This window comes from Danaus plexippus (assembly GCF_018135715.1).
Source record: "Danaus plexippus chromosome 18 unlocalized genomic scaffold, MEX_DaPlex mxdp_35, whole genome shotgun sequence".
NCBI classification, from domain to species: Eukaryota; Metazoa; Arthropoda; class Insecta; order Lepidoptera; family Nymphalidae; genus Danaus; species Danaus plexippus.
In genome coordinates, this window is record NW_026869854.1 from 1,088,698 (window position 1) to 1,108,025 (window position 19,328).

The 19,328-nt window shown below is 30.7% G+C and overlaps 1 protein-coding gene across 1 annotated transcript; it reads left to right on the forward strand.

Moving 5' to 3' along the window:
• Positions 1 to 994: 994 nt before the first annotated feature.
• Positions 995 to 4,060, forward strand: LOC116773273 (uncharacterized). The gene is made up of 5 exons (XM_032665697.2): positions 995 to 1,101; positions 1,478 to 1,647; positions 2,146 to 2,339; positions 3,228 to 3,429; positions 3,836 to 4,060. The coding sequence occupies exons 1-5, from the start codon at positions 1,027 to 1,029 to the stop codon at positions 4,038 to 4,040; spliced, it is 846 nt and encodes a 281-aa protein (XP_032521588.1). The 5' UTR covers positions 995 to 1,026; the 3' UTR covers positions 4,041 to 4,060.
• The last annotated feature ends 15,268 nt before the right edge of the window (positions 4,061 to 19,328 follow it).

The window sequence follows — 19,328 nt, forward strand, 5'->3', positions numbered from 1 at the left end:
GATGTCTTAAACTAATTTAGAGATTGTGTTCTCCACTTTGGCGTGTTATGTTGTATATGTTATATTTGGCAAAAATTCTCAAAGTTTTGAAATTTGAAATTATGCTGCCTTAGTGAGAATGCTCTTTTGACTCCACGAAACGATCAAACGGTAGATATAAACCCTGTAATCTTGATTTTGCTTCGGGTTATAATCTAGATGTTAGCTTCAATATTATAGTTATGGGGGATGAAGATTATATAAGCTACCTCCTAGATTTTTAGAATCTCTTAGTGACCCTGGATTATTAGCTTACAAAATAAATTAAACAATTCGGCGTGCCCATAACGCTTCTTAGAAATTTAAGCCAGCCGAAACTTTGCAACGGTTACTATTTAAAAGTGATAAATTTACAAGGAAACTTGCAAAGATCTAATCAGGAGGCAAAATGGGAGACAGTGGTCTTATTTATCGGCGTTATTGTAATATATTTGTAAAAAAAAACTATTTTATAGAGATAATAAAAAAAAAACAATATTTCTCCAAAAAATCCTGCCAAAAGTCACTCATCGATGCCGACGAAGTCGTAACCATGACTAAAAAAACTATATAACTGCGATATTTGGGAACATGTTAAAGTTAAATGTTAATAGATGTAAAATTGTAATTATCTAGAACATATTCAGATAATAATAGTGATATTTGCAACAAGGACACAAATTCCACATTATGCATACAATAAAAGTGGGAATGAATTTCTGACAACTAGCGACCATTTAAATATTTACGTGATATAGCATAAAGTTAAAATTAGTATGTCTCAACTTACATAAAATGAAATTCTAATAAATCCTTCACGTTCCGTCGAAGCTTGTAATTGCTTTCCACTAAAATGTCACTCATATTACTGATTATAAATAACTGTTGAACATGTCAAAGCAAATTAGCAACTATGTCAATGGTTTTATGATTTGTATTCCCAAAATTGTCAATATTAATCTAATACTAGCTGAAGTATGTTGTAACCTATGACTGATTTTAACAAATATGTATTTGATTTCATTGTGTGCGGTATTTTGTAGTTTTGGTCCAATATTTGTTGTGCCGTTTATTAATTGTAGGGTGAGGTTAATTAGTTATTGAAATATGTTTACATTTTGTAGTCTAAATTACTTACACACATAACCCGAATGGCCTGAAACTATCAGGTTCCGATAATTAGCTTTCATCTGGAAATGTTGCCGTTGGAAAACGTTGACCATTTTCCATTGACTCACATACTCGTAAGGCCAACAAAATATAAAATTTTGGGCAAACAAAATATAAATTCTACATAAAGACGAACAGTAGTATTTACAAGACACCTTAAAGTAATTAAAGGAATCCGTCCTTTCTTTTGTTTTTGAAGATTATTTTAAAACTGCTACTTAAGTAGGATATAGTAAAGAGAAAATTTTGTATCTTGTTTATGGCATAATTAATTTACTATGAACTTTAGGATAGAAACAATCATCTGCGTCACGATGGTGGACTCTGTTTTGAGATTCCGTCCTGGCAGCTTCAAACAGTGGAGGTCGATCATCATTTAGACAATATAAGAAATACTTTTGCCAACAGTTCTATGGGCAGACGACTAAACAGACAGGATAAAGTGTCTTTAGCAAATCGGTAACATTTACGGTCCATGAATATATGTTATAATACAGTTGATTTTACTGTTTTAGAAATAATACTGTAAAAATGGCTGCGTTTCGTCCGTTGAGTGACAGAGCAGGTTGCCCTTTCCCTGTTCCCACCATTTGCTACTATCTCCTTATTCCCACCCCTCCCTCTTCCTAAACAGCCAAGGTTGGCAACACATCCGCAACAGAGATGTAGCGGATGTCTATGGGCAACGGTGACTACTGTCCATCAAGTAGACCGTCTGTTCGTTAGCCACTTCTCACATAAAATATATATATATATATAGCATTACTGTGATACTGTAATAAAATACCATTAGTATAACTATAACTTACAAAAACAAATATTTTTTGTAGTTACATCTTTTGGATATATTTTTTTAATTTAAACACATTCTAAACTTTTTTACTTTTTAAGCTATTTAATAACAAAGAATTTTTTGGAAAAATAGTATAGGTTGATTTTAAAAATGGTATATTTTAGGGAAGTGAAAACATACGTGGACACGGTGATAGCACCGTTTTTGGATACCTACCACATAAACATACAGAACTCATATCAACAGTTAACAAACAAAATAGTAAAAAGAATAAAAGATGAGATTAATGCGGCATTAAGGAAAAAACAAAAAATATACACTGAGCTTACCAATTTAGCGGATTCATTAAAAGTTCCCGGTGAGTATTTTCCTCGCTTATTTATTATCTTTAAATAAATATATTTTTTTAAGAGAAAACTTAATTGCACATCTATAACTTCGCGTCAGTGTATGTTATTAATTACTATAAATGCTTTCATTTAATATTATAAACAGATTTAAATCATTATCCGTTAGAATTTCTCTGGAAAAATTTCTAATGAAAAATTAATAATAAATAAACGATTCATTAATATGAATTTAAAAGCTTTTATTTTTGATGGATAGTATTAATACATTAAAATAATATTAGTGTTCGTTTGTAGATTGAAAGTAATATCCACTTATATATTTATAAATTTCTATCTATATAATTGTTTAGGGTATTCTTAAGAGCGTTTGTATCATTTTCAAAAGACATTTCACAAAATTTTTCCATTATTTTTCCCAAAAATTACAACTAAATTTCTTAACCTGCCAGTTAATTAAAGTTCAGGTCCCGTTATGAAATAATTAATCATTTTAAAACTCATTTACTTATGCAAGAATTTCATTTAAACATATGTTAAGTATTAAATGCATTTAAATTTACATTTACAAATCAGCTGTACAAGCAAAGCCTTCGCAGGATCTATTCATGAAATATCAAAAAACTACTTAATTATTCTGAAAGAAAGTCGTTTCGTTCTGAATAATTTCTACGATGATTGATGAGATACAAGGTGAACTTGTTTTTATTTGAACGATCTGCGAATTTTGTTACGTCTGTAATTAATTTTCATCTTACTAAAGATGTATTAAAAGGACAGATAAAATACGTATATCTTGATATAAAATGCAAGAGAATATTATTATCAGTAAAGTGAGATTTATATTATAACTTAGTTTGTCTTTTTAATCTAATTTGTGTGTTTTTAATTATTTACAGCCATGTGCAATGAAGAACGTCGGGCAGCACTTACACTTGCCAGCAAACACGTCTCATTAATATACAAGTGCACGGAGCAAGCAAAGGAATCTATTTCTAAAATGGGAAAGTACGCGGAAGAAATGATAAGTATCACACGTAGACACATGGAGTTCGCGTTACATGAAGTGGGTAAAAAGCTAAGCGATAAGTCAATTTCAAGGTAAGGTAGCATTTTTATGTTGAGTTATAAAAATACTTGAATTTTTACTTCAATGGTAGCAATTATAGTCTACCTTGAATTATATTATATAAATAATAGTCACACCATTGTTCCAGTTTTCACTTAAATGCCAATAATAATACTTTCTCTTTCTGAACAAAGTAAACTGAATCAATGATTAACTTTGGCGTCTCTGTCAATTCAATTTAAAGAAAGAATCTACAGAGTTCCTTAGAAATATCTCCTCGATACAGTAAATGTTACCGCCAATGGAAAATTAAATTTATCTTTTTATATTTATTAACTGACTTTTCTTGTGTTTTTCATTGAAATGTACGTAATGAAAATAAGGAATATTTGCATGGCTCTAAAGCTTCCATCACTCATGTTGTTTAACAATGTTCAGATCTAACGTCACATCCAGTCTGAAAGAGCTCTCCCGGGCGGCAGCGTTGTTAGGATACGAACTTGATCTCAGTTTGACAAATGCTCGAAGACACAATGAGCAGTCCTGCGAAAAACTATCAAATTGTAGCATCAAAGCTCGGAGATTTTCGGAAGATTCGGTTCGGAAACTAAAGGAATTCATGTATCAATGTGTATATGCTTGATAAATAAATTATTCTTGGTATTTGATGTGTTTTTATAGAAGCTCTCAATTAAGGAAATAGCTGGATTTAAATTTTATCCGTTATATAATACATTCTTTGGGATGGATAACAAAAATAGAAAATAAATTGACCAGTAGCCATTAAACATTGATCTCGAGGTCGAATTCCCCCATAAAATCGTATTTGATTTATTTAGTTTTATTCCACAGGTATTGTTTGAAAAGGTTGTTCACACCTTTCGCTCTGATTAAATTGAAATGGGTCGGTCTTTACATTATTCATTCGCATATAAACCTTTTGTATTTTAATAGCCTCTCAACCAAAACAGAATGTATGCTTATAAGAAGTTGAAATGAATTAAAACTTGGAATTTTATCGAGACTAATGAATAAATTAGAGATAAACTTTTATTACTTGAAATTATTTAATAAAAACTTTTTATACTGTAATAGAAATAAAAAAAGGACGCTATAAAAATTCATAGAAAAGATATATATTTAGTTTTTAGATTTTTATATTCAATTTATTATTTATTTTAAAGCTGAAATTGACGAATTATGTCTCTTTTCGTTCAAACCAATCGAATAAACAATTTCGAATATAGTTGGTAACATTTTGTACAAATATTAATTTAGTAGGTGGTAGGGCCTAGCTGTAGTCATGTTACTAGAGCTCGAACATGGTCTGGCATGATCTGGAAAATACCACACCCTCACAGAAAAATAAAAGATTGAGAAAGCATTTTAAGGGGCCGCTATCCGAATTCAATCCACAAAGAGAAGTAAAAAGTATAAAACGGATAAAAAATTGTATATCATACTAAAGTCAACGCTAATTGTAAATGGCTACAGTTTTAAATCCAATTTGTAGTAAAAAATCATTGCGAATAGAGTGATAGTTGTCGAAATCATTATGCAACAAACATTTTGCAGAGAAAATAAAATATTTTCTGTACAGAAATTCCTTACATAATATTTATCTTATATAACATTCAAGAGACATGGCAAATTCTTGTTAGGTATGCAAGACCAAACTATAATGGGAACAAGTAAGAAGTTGTTCCTATTTTTATGGCCTTTGAAAGAGTTTAATTACCTTATTCTTAACGGAGAGTTAATGTTTCACTTGAGTCGAAGATGTTGAATGTGTGAAAATGTTAAGCTTAGATTGCTACTTGCACTGATTCTTTTTTTTATAATTGATCTGTGACTACTGAAATTTAAATCTAAACGTCATAAAATTTAATAGCCTAGTTGTTCCATTAATTCTTCTCACATCTCTGTTAAAGACCCTCGTCAACCCCGTTCTTCTCACGCCCAACAATTCACGGTTATTCAGAACAAAGTGAAATCAAATTATTCAAATATTTAGACGAGCCTGACCGCTAATGAATTTAGATTAGTTTGTTCGTATTAGCGATAGAATTGTAATCAAATCGTTTTAATATGATTAATATAAAGTTTTACCATCGAAATAAATTCAAACGTACAGTGTTTTGTAATTAAAATAATGTTTACACTATATATAAATGGTTTAGTTTGGTTCAATCAAATTTCATTGTTTGTTATTCATATCAAAGTTATACACTGTTGATATTGTAATAATTTATAAATTGATTATCTGTTGGCGATCTGCTTGTATTAACATTAGATAGATGTTTTGAAAATAAACACATAGAAAACTCGGTTCACATAGGATTCCTTTTGATTTTTTTTTAAAGGTTTACTTTAAAAATATATATCATATTAAAATGTAAACATCTTAATATTTGAAGTTTAATACAAATGTAACACAGGCTAAGAAGAACAGTGTCGTTATTTTGTTATGGGACTTGTTTGTATCGTTTTTCTCAACAGTCATTTTTGTTCAGATGCTCAATTGTTTAATATTAGATGTTTTGTGGTACTTATCTATGACTAGGTACCAGCCCCGGCTTTGCATGGGCTCTTTACAAAAAATATAAAATAGCCTATTTAATTTTGTGAATTATTAAACTTTTATGATAACTTTCAAACGGTACGCCCGATTTAAATGATTTAAAAAGTAATTTACAGATACTTATGTAGGCTCGAAAATGAAGTAATTTATTTTGATAAGACTTAATACCATATGTATGTTAATAGCTTTCCAATAAATTATTTAGGAATGCCAATTTTTAAAATTTGTAAACTGGATATAGTTTGTTATTGTTTATTGTACAGACATATGCCACAACGGAATTTTCTGTAGACCTACATAAGATAGACAAATCCACCATTTATTATTTTGTTATATCTCAAAGACTTTAGGCAGGGTTTTCGTTAAAAGATCTCAGACGGCTCATATTTTCCCGACATCTTCAACAAATATTGTTAATGTACACACAAGTAAATACAAAACCTTAACAAATTATATACTAAAACCTTCCTCGAGAATCACGCTGTTGAGTGGTGATAACTGTTTGATAATCGGTGCAGTAGCTATCGCGAACAGACAAACATACAGACACGGCCAGTGACTTTGTTTTATAATATGTATTGATTGATTTCTTTTTTTTCGAATGAATAATGGAATCAAAAATGAAATTTGTTAAAATTCCCTTTGCACATTCTATCTTTCCACAGCGTAATATTCATTCATGGAATTAACGTTCACCGTATATCTCATTATTTTTTACGTTAAATGTAAAACGTTGCTCTTATTTAATTAAGGTTTTTTCCGGATTTAAATTTTTTCTATCGCAAACAATTTCCAAGTATTTTCCCTTAATGCTCTGGGTGTATTGGTTGTGGATAACAAAAAACAAGATAAGTGACATATCGTCTTCAAGTGATCACGATTTCTGGAAAGTAATCGAAGCGTCGTGTTAAATGTAAAGTTATCTAATGCGAAAGACTGACTTTTTCAGGCTTAAGTTTGAGTTTTGCATCCAGTGTCATTTTCAGTCTTTATGTATCAGGTTTCAGATACAATATTTGCTGTATTAATTACTCTACAATTTCTAAGAATACATTCCTCATTGATTATATATATATGTCGGAGCGTCAGAATTAATTATGATTTTATTTCCATTTTATTTTACAAATTATTACGAATTAGCTGGCAACGTCAAGCAGTTAGCTTGAGTGAGGTCACCCCGGTGTCGGTTTTGACGTTGGAGAACTGACAGAGAAAAAAAGGAACGTCACCGACATTTTTTGGAGTGGATGAACTCGCTGCGTTACCAACTAAATCTTGTTCCATCGTTCACTATGTCTGATAATGAGCTATCTTCTGATCCTCCGTTATATAGATTATTATCATACAAGCATCAATTGTCAGCTTGTTAACAATTAAAAACTCTTTAAATGTTTTTAATCGGTTTAAATTCTAGAATAGACATCAATAGTAATTCGACTTATTTTTAATGCAGTTAATATATATGGCCATTAAAAATTAATATTATTCTCGTATATTACTCGATAGTATTCACGTGAACATATTTCGTTTATACGTATGTTACGAGCGAGATCATGAACACACTCTTCACATATTTACTTTATGACTTCCGTCACGGTACAAAGATGTCACTTGAAGTTTTGGGGTTACCGCATTTTCGTCTCGCAAACTCTTGAATATTTTCCTTAGGTTATAATATCTCAAATATTATGGCCGGGTCGTAAATATCTTTACAACTTGCTATGTAACTTTAAACTGGAGTTAAGATTTAAGAACCATAAGTTTAATAGTTATTAAAGAAATGTACTTGGAAGTCTCATCTGGGGTACAGGGATTTCTCACAGTATTTTTCTTAGTAATATATCTCATATTTAATTTTGAATTTAATCATCCATACTACGAAAATTTTTCAAGAAGTACAAACATGTTTCTTAAGTGTTAAGGTGAAGGCAAATATAGCTTGGCGAAGTTCACCCCGGTTAAAGACGAAACGTGATTTATCCCAAACGTTTGCAATTATTTACCTAAATTCGGTACAGTACTGATTCAGCATACATTGCATGTAACATGACGTCCGTGTCGTAAAATAAATGACCATGGATACATGGAGACGCGGAAGCGGAAAGATTGTTATAAAAATAAATAAATAACTCTTATGTTTCCACTATTTATAGTGTATATGAACTATATAATATCACTTTTACCGTAGTTTATAACTATGTTATAATGTAGTTCATCTAAAAGTAAACTTACAATAGTTAGTTACGGGGGTTCGTCGGCGGAAGCGGAGAAGAAAGTATCTAAAGTTTTGTTGTTCTGTTATCTAGAAACATGAAGCACTATTCTATGTTCTTTGGCCTAACTCTGTTCTTTCAGAGACCACGTTGTATATCACTAGAAGGCAAAGCTGACGAGGCGGCAACTTTGCCCGTTTGTTCAGTTTAATCGCCTGTATTCTTTGTTTTAGAGCTTTGTGGTACACTGACCGTGATATTTCTTTTAGCTGAAATTTTGATGTTATTTTTTATTTATCGCTTATGGTATTTTTTTATCAATATTCGTATCCAAAGTCACCGAGATAATGCTCAAAATCATTACAAGAATTATTTTATTATATTTATTTTTTTAAGGAAATTTTAACTCATTTGTTATTATTATTGTTTTTTTTAATGTTTTGCAACTAAATTATAAATCCAGTAGTTTCAGAAGAAAAACTTCAAGATGTTTAATATTTTCAAATTTGCGAGTACTGTTTGTGATCCTGATAAGCGTACAAACGAAAGTAAACCTATAACAACACACGTCGTCTGTGTTACAATACGTCTTATAAGTGATAAGGCGACGAGTAGTAGGATTTGCGAATGCTATTTATCACTCTCTACGTAAACTGTTCTAACTCAGCTGACCACGAGATTGTCTGCGGCTTGGAGTGTTTAGAGCAATGTGCAACATTGCATTTAAATGTCGATTTTGAGGGTAACACGTCCTATCAATGACCGTGTCATCTTCTTGAAGTACTACCAAATTTATTAATGTTTATAGCTATTAACTTTTATATAAATGCTTAACTATTTTCATCGCATTTCTAAAAAATCCGTTAATAGTTTGATAAAAGAAGTTTCATCTTTAGCTCAAACTATTCAAGTCGATTCCGTATTCAACGGTGGTTTAAAAAGTTATACCAACTTTCAATATAATTAGACCAAGTTGAGCCACCTTTTCAATTGGTTGGACGAACTTCTTGCCAGTTAAAAAATCGCGAAGTCGTCTGGTTTTAGATGGCAACTTTTGAGAGCGAATTAGTATGGCGATAGCGATTTCGAATTAGGGTAATGGTTATTTGAAATTTCTGGCAGATAGCGTTTACTCTGTATTAGGATATTGGTTTTCAAATTATGATAATAAAGACCGCATTGGAGATTATTATACGTAGGGATAAGGATTTTTTATCGCATTTTGTATCAAATTAGATATGTAGAGAATGTAATGATACTAATATATAAATATTATATTTGACAGCATTACATATATTAAAAGCTAAACCGGACAACAAAAGACGTAATACCTATAAATATAGTAACTATTCTTTAAACTAGTTCCGTTTGTAGATACTATCTAAGAGACGACAGTCTTACAAATAAGAGACAATTCGAAAATATTTTCTCAGCAAAGGGATCTGAGGATACACTTCCGTGCTATTGACCGGGAATCATTTACGGTCAAGTGGCCTGGGACGGAGCACGGGACGTAGAACCTGAGCCATAAATAGAACATTGTTTATTGATACGGAAATATGTGGGTAAAAGCTGAGGCAACTTTGTAAGTATTATTTCATTGTCCGGAGATATTCCTATGAAATTTACAATTTTGATTTTTAATTACATTAAAAGTACATTCATCTTGATAGGTGTTGTTTTGAATTTCAATATTTTTTAATTAAACATCGAGAAGGCTGTCGTTAAAATAATGTTGGCAAGAGTAAGACGACTTTATTACACCTCATCAAAGTTCGACAGAAAAAGACATCGTTTAAACTAAACGGGTAAAGTTTAAAACTGCAGTGTGCTCGGAAACTTGCTCTGTCGTTGTTTGAAAGTGCAAAATTTGTTTTCAGTCCTAACTTGAGTTTCAAGGGATTCCCAAGGGAGTTGAACTTTAAAAACTTTTTTTGTTTTACATACAACTATTGGAATAAGTTGGTTTAGACTTTACTTATTCCAAGAATACATAACAACTTTTGTGTTTTCTCTATTCTATGATTAGTAGAGAATTTATATTTTGTTAAATAATACATTTTATGCTGTTAGTGTGCATAGCCAATATTAATCTATTTTTATTGAATCTCACAGAAAGATTATTGGAAAGACTAATGAAGAGCACATCTCCATATATTAATATTAAAAATACTTTATAAATATGTCTTAATATTAAACCTTCGTGAATATTATTAACTGTATGTAAATAATTTTTTAAAATTGATTTAAATAATACACAGTTTAAAACATTAAATATAAGTTCTTATAAATAAAATAGAATGCATAAAAATGACAAAGATACGTAAACTGAGAATAGATATCAAAGTAAATCTGTTTAAAACTGTTGGAGGATATTAAAATGAATGATGTCCTCATGGCCGGGGGACGCCAGTTCGATTCTGTGTTACTGTCACAAGTGTCGTGGTATCCGATGCTCTCACAGTAATCCTATGAATGTTACTCCTATGAAACACATCGGTTTGAATCTCATTTCTAAGAAAAATATTCATGTGTAGGAATGATGTAGAACAAGGAGTTAAATCATTGTTATAGAAGTCAACGATTCTTATGTCCATAAAAATTAAATTAAGTATTAAATGTGTAATTTAAATTAGAATACATATCTTAATAAAATGGATGTTTCGTTGCTTTCCTGTTTATATTTAAAAGTTTATAGTATATTAATAAAAAACTAGGTGGAACAGAAATACAAAAAGTAAGATTTACCTAATATTATTGCTTTAACAAGTTCACAGACTGTCGGGCTAAACCTTAATAAACGTAACCGTCACCATTTCGTAGAGTATAAAAGAGGAAAGAGTAGTAATAAACTGGAAATATAAATCTTTATTTTTCAATTCAATTACTTTCAAGATTTAAATCCAAAGTGTGAATTTAATTTAAAGATCTGCTATGATTATATAAGTTATTAAGCTGACCAAGAGTCAGTCGAAACAGTGATAGCACTGTTGGTAAAGGCCAATATTCAACAATAAATCTATAATTGCAATCACTGAAACAAAAATGAGAGTCAAATGCGCAGACATTAACGAAAACTTGGAATCTCTTTCTCAAGTATGAAATATAAGATACTCTGACATCGCTAGGAAACTAAATAAACCAGACTGTTTCTATAATGTTCCATTTCGTTACCTCTGTATAAAATAGTGCTTTCCTTACATACATTTCACTTTATATATGTTTTGTTTTATATATAAATCTAATACAGGCATAGTCACAGTATACATGGTATGTAGATGAAATAAAAATCCATTTTATTTGTGCTATTTTGAAAGATTTTCAGTCACTATAGTATTCTATTTGACACGACACCCGTTTGCTATGGAATAATTTATCAATAAGATTTCCCTACGGTCCACAAAGAATCGTCTCTGACGCTTTAATATTTCATATAAGAAATAAATCTGTTGTTGTCTTAACAATTGTTATACTTTGTAACGGAACGAAAGCAATCTATAATATAAAATGTATCCGGTATACATTATTATTTATATAATACAGCTTTAGTGACTATAAACTGAAGAATATCAAAAGAAAAGAGATAGGGTGAGATAAAAAGAGTGTGTGAGAGGGGAGAGCTGTAAAAAGATATTAACTGTTAGCAGGACAAAGTTTTTTGCACCCTAAGAGGCATGCACTAATATTAGATTTTTAAGGTGAAAATAGTTTTACTGAGATAATAATTGCAAGTTAGAGAAAAAAAAAAATTAATAGTTTTATACTGTAACTGAACGTACTTGATGTTGATTTATATTAGTATTTTATTTCCATAGACTTTTTGTTCCAACAAAACTATACATCACTTTAATTCTAAATATCAGAAGCGAAAAATCAATGAACAATTTCTATACATCACATTATTATATACTTTTCCCTTGGACAAGAAATATAATCGAAGTGAATTTCATTCCGAAATCAACATTCTAAAATTGCAGGTAATGACTTTTGAAATCCAATTTTATCCTAATCTATAATCTTCTTTAATATAAAATCCGAGTCACGTCTCTACATCGCACAAAACAATGTAAGTAATAAAGTCCCAAGCAATCTTCGACATCTCATAATTTTCTCACAACTACTTCAAAACAAACTCGACTCGAGGTCTTAGAGTTAGTTTGTAAAATTATGTTTCTGAAAAGTATCAAATCACTGATTTCTAAATTATTATTATTAATATAGTTGGGGTGACGTCATCACTTATAAGGCTATTTATAAACTTTTTCAACCTATCAGCCGTCCTTTCTAGACGTTTTCCCAAAGGATATCCAGGCGAAATTATACGAATTCTCTTTTTTGGTAATACTTTTAAACATATAAAGTAAATATTTGGTCAACATATTATATATACGGAATCTGCAAAAAAATCTCTTTTACACTTCCATTAAATATCGCAGTGAGATTTTTGTCAGCAAAAACTCAGGGATTTTCAGTAGATAGCTTTCTGTAAGTAATTAGAACCCATTTCAATTTTCTAAATCGTGATCTGAGTTCCTACATTGAACTTTCTCGTGAAAGATTTATAGTATCAGGCCTAACTACCAATCAGTAAAAGGTAGTTAGCTTTACTGTTATAACACTTTGAAAACTTCTCTATTTAATTAACGAAATGTTTTATATATTAATATATGTACCTATGATTTTATTACGATCGGAAGCTATTAATAAACAATTTCGAAATTGTAGATAACCACAACAAATAATCAATATACGAAGTTAGTTGAAATTTTGGAACAATTTAGGCAAAATTTAATTTAATATGTTAAATAACTATTGTTACGGTACAAATCATAAGAAAAATCTATAATATATTAAAAAATAAGGAGTTATTGAAGAAAATAAATCACACTATCTCCAAATATATAATTTACAGTTCCGAAATTGAAAAGAAATATTCGTGAAAAAAATTAAAAACAAATTTATCTTATTAAATATATAAATAAAAGCTAAAGAAACTGGGTAGCGCTTCACAGCATGGCAATACATTATGTACCGTCAAGAGCACCATATAAAGATCACAGTCAAAGCCTACACGAATGTATTCTTCTCTAAACTTGAAATGGCGGTTTTCATTTATTTTTAACACCCTCCTCAAGATGCGTACTTATTGCTCTTGTGAAAATCTTATTCGTTGGTTAAAGAGGACTGTCCATTAAGACTTTAACCACCATGTTCCGTGTCTAAATATATATATAGTATTTGATTTATAACAATGTCCTCATTGACGAATTGGTAGCCAACTATTACATGTATGCTTAGAGCTGTATAGTCGCGAATTACTATCGTATTTTGGAAAGACACCATATCTCCTTGTAGCTGTCTTAGCCTGGGACTTATTTAATCACCCAAACTCAAGGATAGTCCAACATACATGGAAACAAAAGGCAAATCATCAATCAATCTCAGTACCCGTATATTGATAATTCTGGTTTCTGTCATAAAGAATTCGCTGTCAAGTAAGCTACATGGTATGCGATTGCTGTGGCAGAGACGTGATTGAGAAGCGAGAAGGGTATGCTTCCTCTGCCACATGGGCTAATATTCTATAAGGTTTAGATAGAGGTAAAATCAGGATTGATAGAAATTTGTCTCAATCGGTTTGATTAGGGATCAGACAGCTCTACTGGTAGAAGGGTGAATAAAAGGTTTCAATATAAAATGTGTTTGTGATTTGACTTCTGTAATACCCTTTTATAGGACTTAATGACTTGGTAAAAAGCTCTATTTTTGAAACTAAAATCTGGAGCTTTGTGATTTTAAGCTACCCAGGAAACATAAAAGTAAGTTGGTACGTCGGAGTCGGTAGGTGATATAATATACCATTAATTGGGGTATAACTTAAGTTATAGGGTCTATGTGTCGCGACGTATCTTCAGCAGAGAAACCAATGGCAAAATTAAAGGAAGTGTCGTATTTCATTACGATCTCCTAACTGGTATGAGACGAAACTTCTCAATATTCCATGGACTGGCCGCGAGGCTGCCAAGTCCAGTAAGAGAAGCTTTAACACTGCCTGAGACTTGCGATCCAGGTGTAGGTTTAAGGGGCCCCTATCTAATGACCGTTAAACGCTCTCCTCCACCGTCCAAGTTCCTCCCTCTACCTACCCAAATTTGAAAAGAACCTACTAGGGCTGGTTTCTAGTATGTAAGTTCGTTTCAAGAATGAATTGATGTTAGTTCTGAATAGGCCCAAGTCTTTTAGTAGGTTGTAGAGAAATTTATTCACTTTCCTCCGCCATCTATTTAGCTATTAGTTCACAAGTAAACAAAATTCACCTTTGTTCACCTTTGTTTTAACATTTTTGGCTATCAACTCGCCTTGATTGATTGTTTCTGTTTTATTTTCAGAAACAGAAGGAATAAGTTTCAAGAAATATGATATTACTATTCCTGATTACTTTTCTAAGCTTGGATTTAATGAATATACTTTATTACAATCTGAATATCTTACCAAGATTAACTCACTTATTTATTTTTATTTAACCTCAGACTTATCTTTCCTGTAAAAATATTTTTTACTAACTTGGCAGTTCATCTTATATTAAGATTATCGAGGGCCTTTTAGATTTGATCGGGACGAATTACCTGGCTTAATAGATTTGGAATTTGTGTAAGAAGCGATATTGTCTTTTAATGTTACCTTAATAGATTCCTTTTAAATAAATCAGCACCAATTTCTATACTTAAACTCTCCATGGTCATTATCACTAGCCAGTCGACATTAACTTAGAGTTTATTAGGTCCTTCATGTAACAAATTTCCGGAGTACATCTGATACTTGAAAAGTATGTAATAAATTGTGCCATACCTCTTCCGCTTGATTTTGTCTCTTTTATGTCATGAAAATATAGCATGTAGTCCATTAAGAGTATGAGCCTTAACTTCGCTTCAAGATTTTTCTTTGTGTCTCTAGTTCCACTTCGTATGAATTTCCAATCTCCTTCTCGTGAATAATTTAAAACAAAAATCCAAATATTTTATTCCGCCAAATTGTTGCTGATACATGTATAAACGGAATGTGCCATATTCATAGAGCAATTTAATAAATATTCCAAACATAAAAAAAATAAAATATACACTGGCAATATAGCATATAGTTTGATTAATTAAAATTTTTTACCACTGGGCATAAATTGCCCATAAAGATGATATGTACGGAAAGGGAACATTTAAATATATGGGACCAAAATGGAAAGGAATTTAACAGTAAGTGTATTGAATTATTAAATTTACGAAATCTCGAGTCTAAACCTCGAATGTGTTTACTGTGGCAGTTTCAACAATATATTGTATTGTTATATATCTGTATTCGTTTATCTTTGAATGAATAAATTCAAATAAAAATATTCGTAATATTTTTGGTATTTTTTTATCGTAAATAAAAATACTTAAACCTTTTAAAATTGTATCTACTATTTAGGCACACATCTACAATAAACATAAGGAAATTTATGAATATAAAAATTTATAGGTACTTTAATTTTTATTATAAAACTACTATCTATATATAAATCCATCAACAAGATGTTATAGCCGCCTTGATGTACTTCATCTCTATATATCGCCGTAATGGATTTTACCACAATCTGAACACAAGACGAGGTGATTCTTACCACGTACATGCAATATGTGGAATGATCTTCTTCCCGAGTTGTTGCCTGAGATCTATAATGGTATCTTAGCAGCTAAGTCTGCTCACCAATACTTCTTTTGTTGTAGATGTCCGTGGTCGAGAGTCACTGCTACTAGTCACTATTATTATAACATAAGCCACATGCACGAAAGCTGCGGTACTGTGGTCACTAGTGCAAGTATCTAAACTTATGATTAATTCAATTGAACTATTAGTCAATTACAAACCAATAAGCCGTTGTTTGTAAATTTTTACGTTTTATTACAAAATAATAAAATATTGTTTCAAATGGTACACGTTGGATAAACACTGATTTGTTTTTCACATGAATATTAACGCATAGATTTATATCTCTTTAGTATCTAATATTAAGGCGAACTCAAACTATAAAAAATTTTATCCAATCCCTTCCTAGAATTTAATTGGGTCGTGAAATTTGTCCCGTTTGGATAAGAAGCTCGAACTCTTTAAAACTTCAGACGTAGATCTCAATAAAATAGAATGGGTCTAATTGTTTATCTGGATCACTTATTTAAGAGGTTTTTTGTCTTATAAAACCATCAAATTTGATTGGCATTGATGTAGACAATCTAGTGTTTTTTGGTCTAGCAGTTAATGAGCTAGTTATGTCAAGAGATTTGACTTAAGATTTTGATATTTTGTGTTATCCATAAAGAATAGAAGAATTTTTTATTGAAACATTATTGTTTTTATTACATAATATTTCATTTGACTCGCACCAAACCGCGAGTAACGTTTTAAAGTAAATAAAAACTAATCCAATTTTGTAGATTAAACTTGTAGTTACATGGAAACAAAAGGCAAATCATTTTTAGAGTTTTATCAACAATTTTGTTATTTAAAAATTCGGTACAGCGATCTGTGTTAACTCCCTAGAACGGTACTTCACAGCTATCATATCATTATTTTAAAAATCGTCCCAATCGTTTATTTTAAGTTCATAAATATTTAAGTATACTTTTATCAGTCATAAATAAAGGTATATCTGTGAGTGCAAATATCATGAATGTATATTCCACACTTTGAAAGTAAACTAAGTTAAATAGACCGTGTTTGGATGAAATTGAAACAGTTAACGTAAGATAAATCCAATCGACACGTCAAATATAACTTCAGTCAAGTAATTTTCATTCGTAAGAAGTTGTGTGAACTTCGTTCGGAAGTTTGATATCCAAGAATTTTCGCAACTTCATATAACCCGAAGGCATCGAAAAGGTTTGAGATTTTTATTACTAGAGGGAAAATTTTATTTCGTTTGTATCTCTTTTAATATGCTCTGTATTGGGTATTAATCAAATGATGGAATTGGGAGATTCTTACTAACATTAGATTAAATGTAAATTGGAACTACCTACCTACCTACCTACCTTGGGGTGACTTTTATTTTATATATTTTATTCCTTATTTATGCACCTCTTACGAGGTATATTTTCGCTTTCGATTTTTGCTGAGATATTTCTCTATGTATTTATCAACTTTCAGTTGCATATAACGATTTTAAAGAGTTATAAAATGACTTTAATTTTATTTCATATACCAAGTTTTGAGCTGTCGTTAGTAAATATTTACTAGACACTTGTCGGATAGTTTTCTCATCAAACTAGATCCGAGGACAAATTTAGTTCTGTACAAGTGTGTAGTTAAGACAAATGATGTCTTAGCAGAAAAATTTTCGCTTCCTTGCATGTTATTTATATTTAATTATGAAATAGCGTCTATAATATTTTGTTCTAAATAAACTAAGTCATATTACTTATTAAAAGACATAAGGGATATTGATTTTGGTATTCAATACTGATAGTATCATAAGCAGTTAATATATTTCTTTTTGGGTGTACGGCGTAAATTATTATAGATTACTTTGGTTACCAACTTTTGTAATTTTGGTATTAATTAAATCTTATAACAACAAAAGTCGTCTCCACTCTCTTTGGTTACATATAAACAATGTCAGCTTTACTATTCTGTTAAAACATTCTTTAGCTTTATGTTAGTAAAATATTATAACTAAAAAGAGCCATTACTTCTTGTAATTATAGTTTGCTGACCTTAGATGTCTAATGTTAGTATACACCTGAATAATGTCCGGTTTTCAACCACAAAATGGCTACACACAAAATGTCACGGGACCACAACATTCTGCTGAAATTTTAGGAATAAATGTTGTAATTTTAGCGGTTGGAATGTATAAAATACAAATTATATTATGTGTGTTATGATTTTACATGTTTTACGGCTTAAACAACGAGTTTTATTTTGCTGTTACTTTTATCAGTACTGTACAAAAGGGATGAATATACCTATATGAAATGAAAAAATAACACAAGTTTATTTGACATCAAAGGTCACTGATAGGGTCGTTAGAAAGAAGAGAGATTTTCGAACATTTAGTCACTTTGTAAATTTCCTTGTTTTACATATATGTTGGAGTTAGTACTACAATTGTTTTTAAAAAGAGTGACGTCAACATAACTGACGTCATCAATGGCTTTGTCATTGATTGACGTCAGGCTTACAGGATGTTGAAGGTAACTTCGTAGGCACTTTTATGAATCCCTTACTTTGAAGAGGTTCAATCGCAGCAACGGTTCGAGCGAGACTTTTTCATCTGCACTTTCACCTCTTTTTATACTAACCGACACTGATTATTGTGACTTCACTTGCACAGGTGTCTACGTGGGTGGTTATGCAGGTGACCTTGATAATTACAACTACCCTTAATTATTGATTATTCAAGTAATAGGATTTGCACTGATATTATATATATGTGTATAATTATATATAATATATAATAATTTCTGCTTAGTCAAATAATATTTTAAATTTTATCCAAGTTTGTATTTTCCTCATAAACAAGCATTTCAAGTGGAAAACCAAGTCGATTATTAAATTGGACGTGCTTGTATCCAATTTTGTTCAGCGCTTTAGCTTACTCGAAGTAACGAGCGCCGGGCAGACCTTAGCAAATCCGTCCTTAAGCATTTGAATTTGTGTTTATATAATTCCGCGATCTTGATTTAAAATTTTTGGCATATGGCCAAAAAATAGGGACAGTATGTAAAACAACATATACCTTAAGTGCTGTTGCGATGACCCAAGACGATAGAAAAAGATAGCGGGGAAGAAGTTTAAATAATTAAAAATGAAAATGTAGTTCATCATTTGGAATATGTTTATGTGCTCTGGTTGCGTACAAGACTAAATCGTGATGACATCATATTCACTACTCGATAATTTATTGACTGTTTGAAACTTGTCTAGATAGAGTAACGTTTAGAGTAAATTCAGTAAACCCATTCAAAATAAGAAGTGTTATATAAAAAAAGTTAAATGTAATTTTTCCGTCGTCTGAAAGCGTACATCAATTAATAGTTTTCAAGAAATTCATTTTAAGAATTCACCAAAAAAATTTTAAAATAAACAAAATATTTGGCTAAAGTAT

Bases quoted from the DNA above. Each gene is read 5' to 3' on its own strand.
- LOC116773273 (XM_032665697.2), top strand. From the start codon at position 1,027: ATGTATTTGATTTCATTGTGTGCGGTATTTTGTAGTTTTGGTCCAATA. The intron at 1,102-1,477 runs GTGAGGTTAATT...TATGAACTTTAG, and splicing joins TGCCGTTTATTAATTGTAGG to GATAGAAACAATCATCTGCG. The intron at 2,340-3,227 runs GTGAGTATTTTC...AATTATTTACAG, and splicing joins GGATTCATTAAAAGTTCCCG to CCATGTGCAATGAAGAACGT.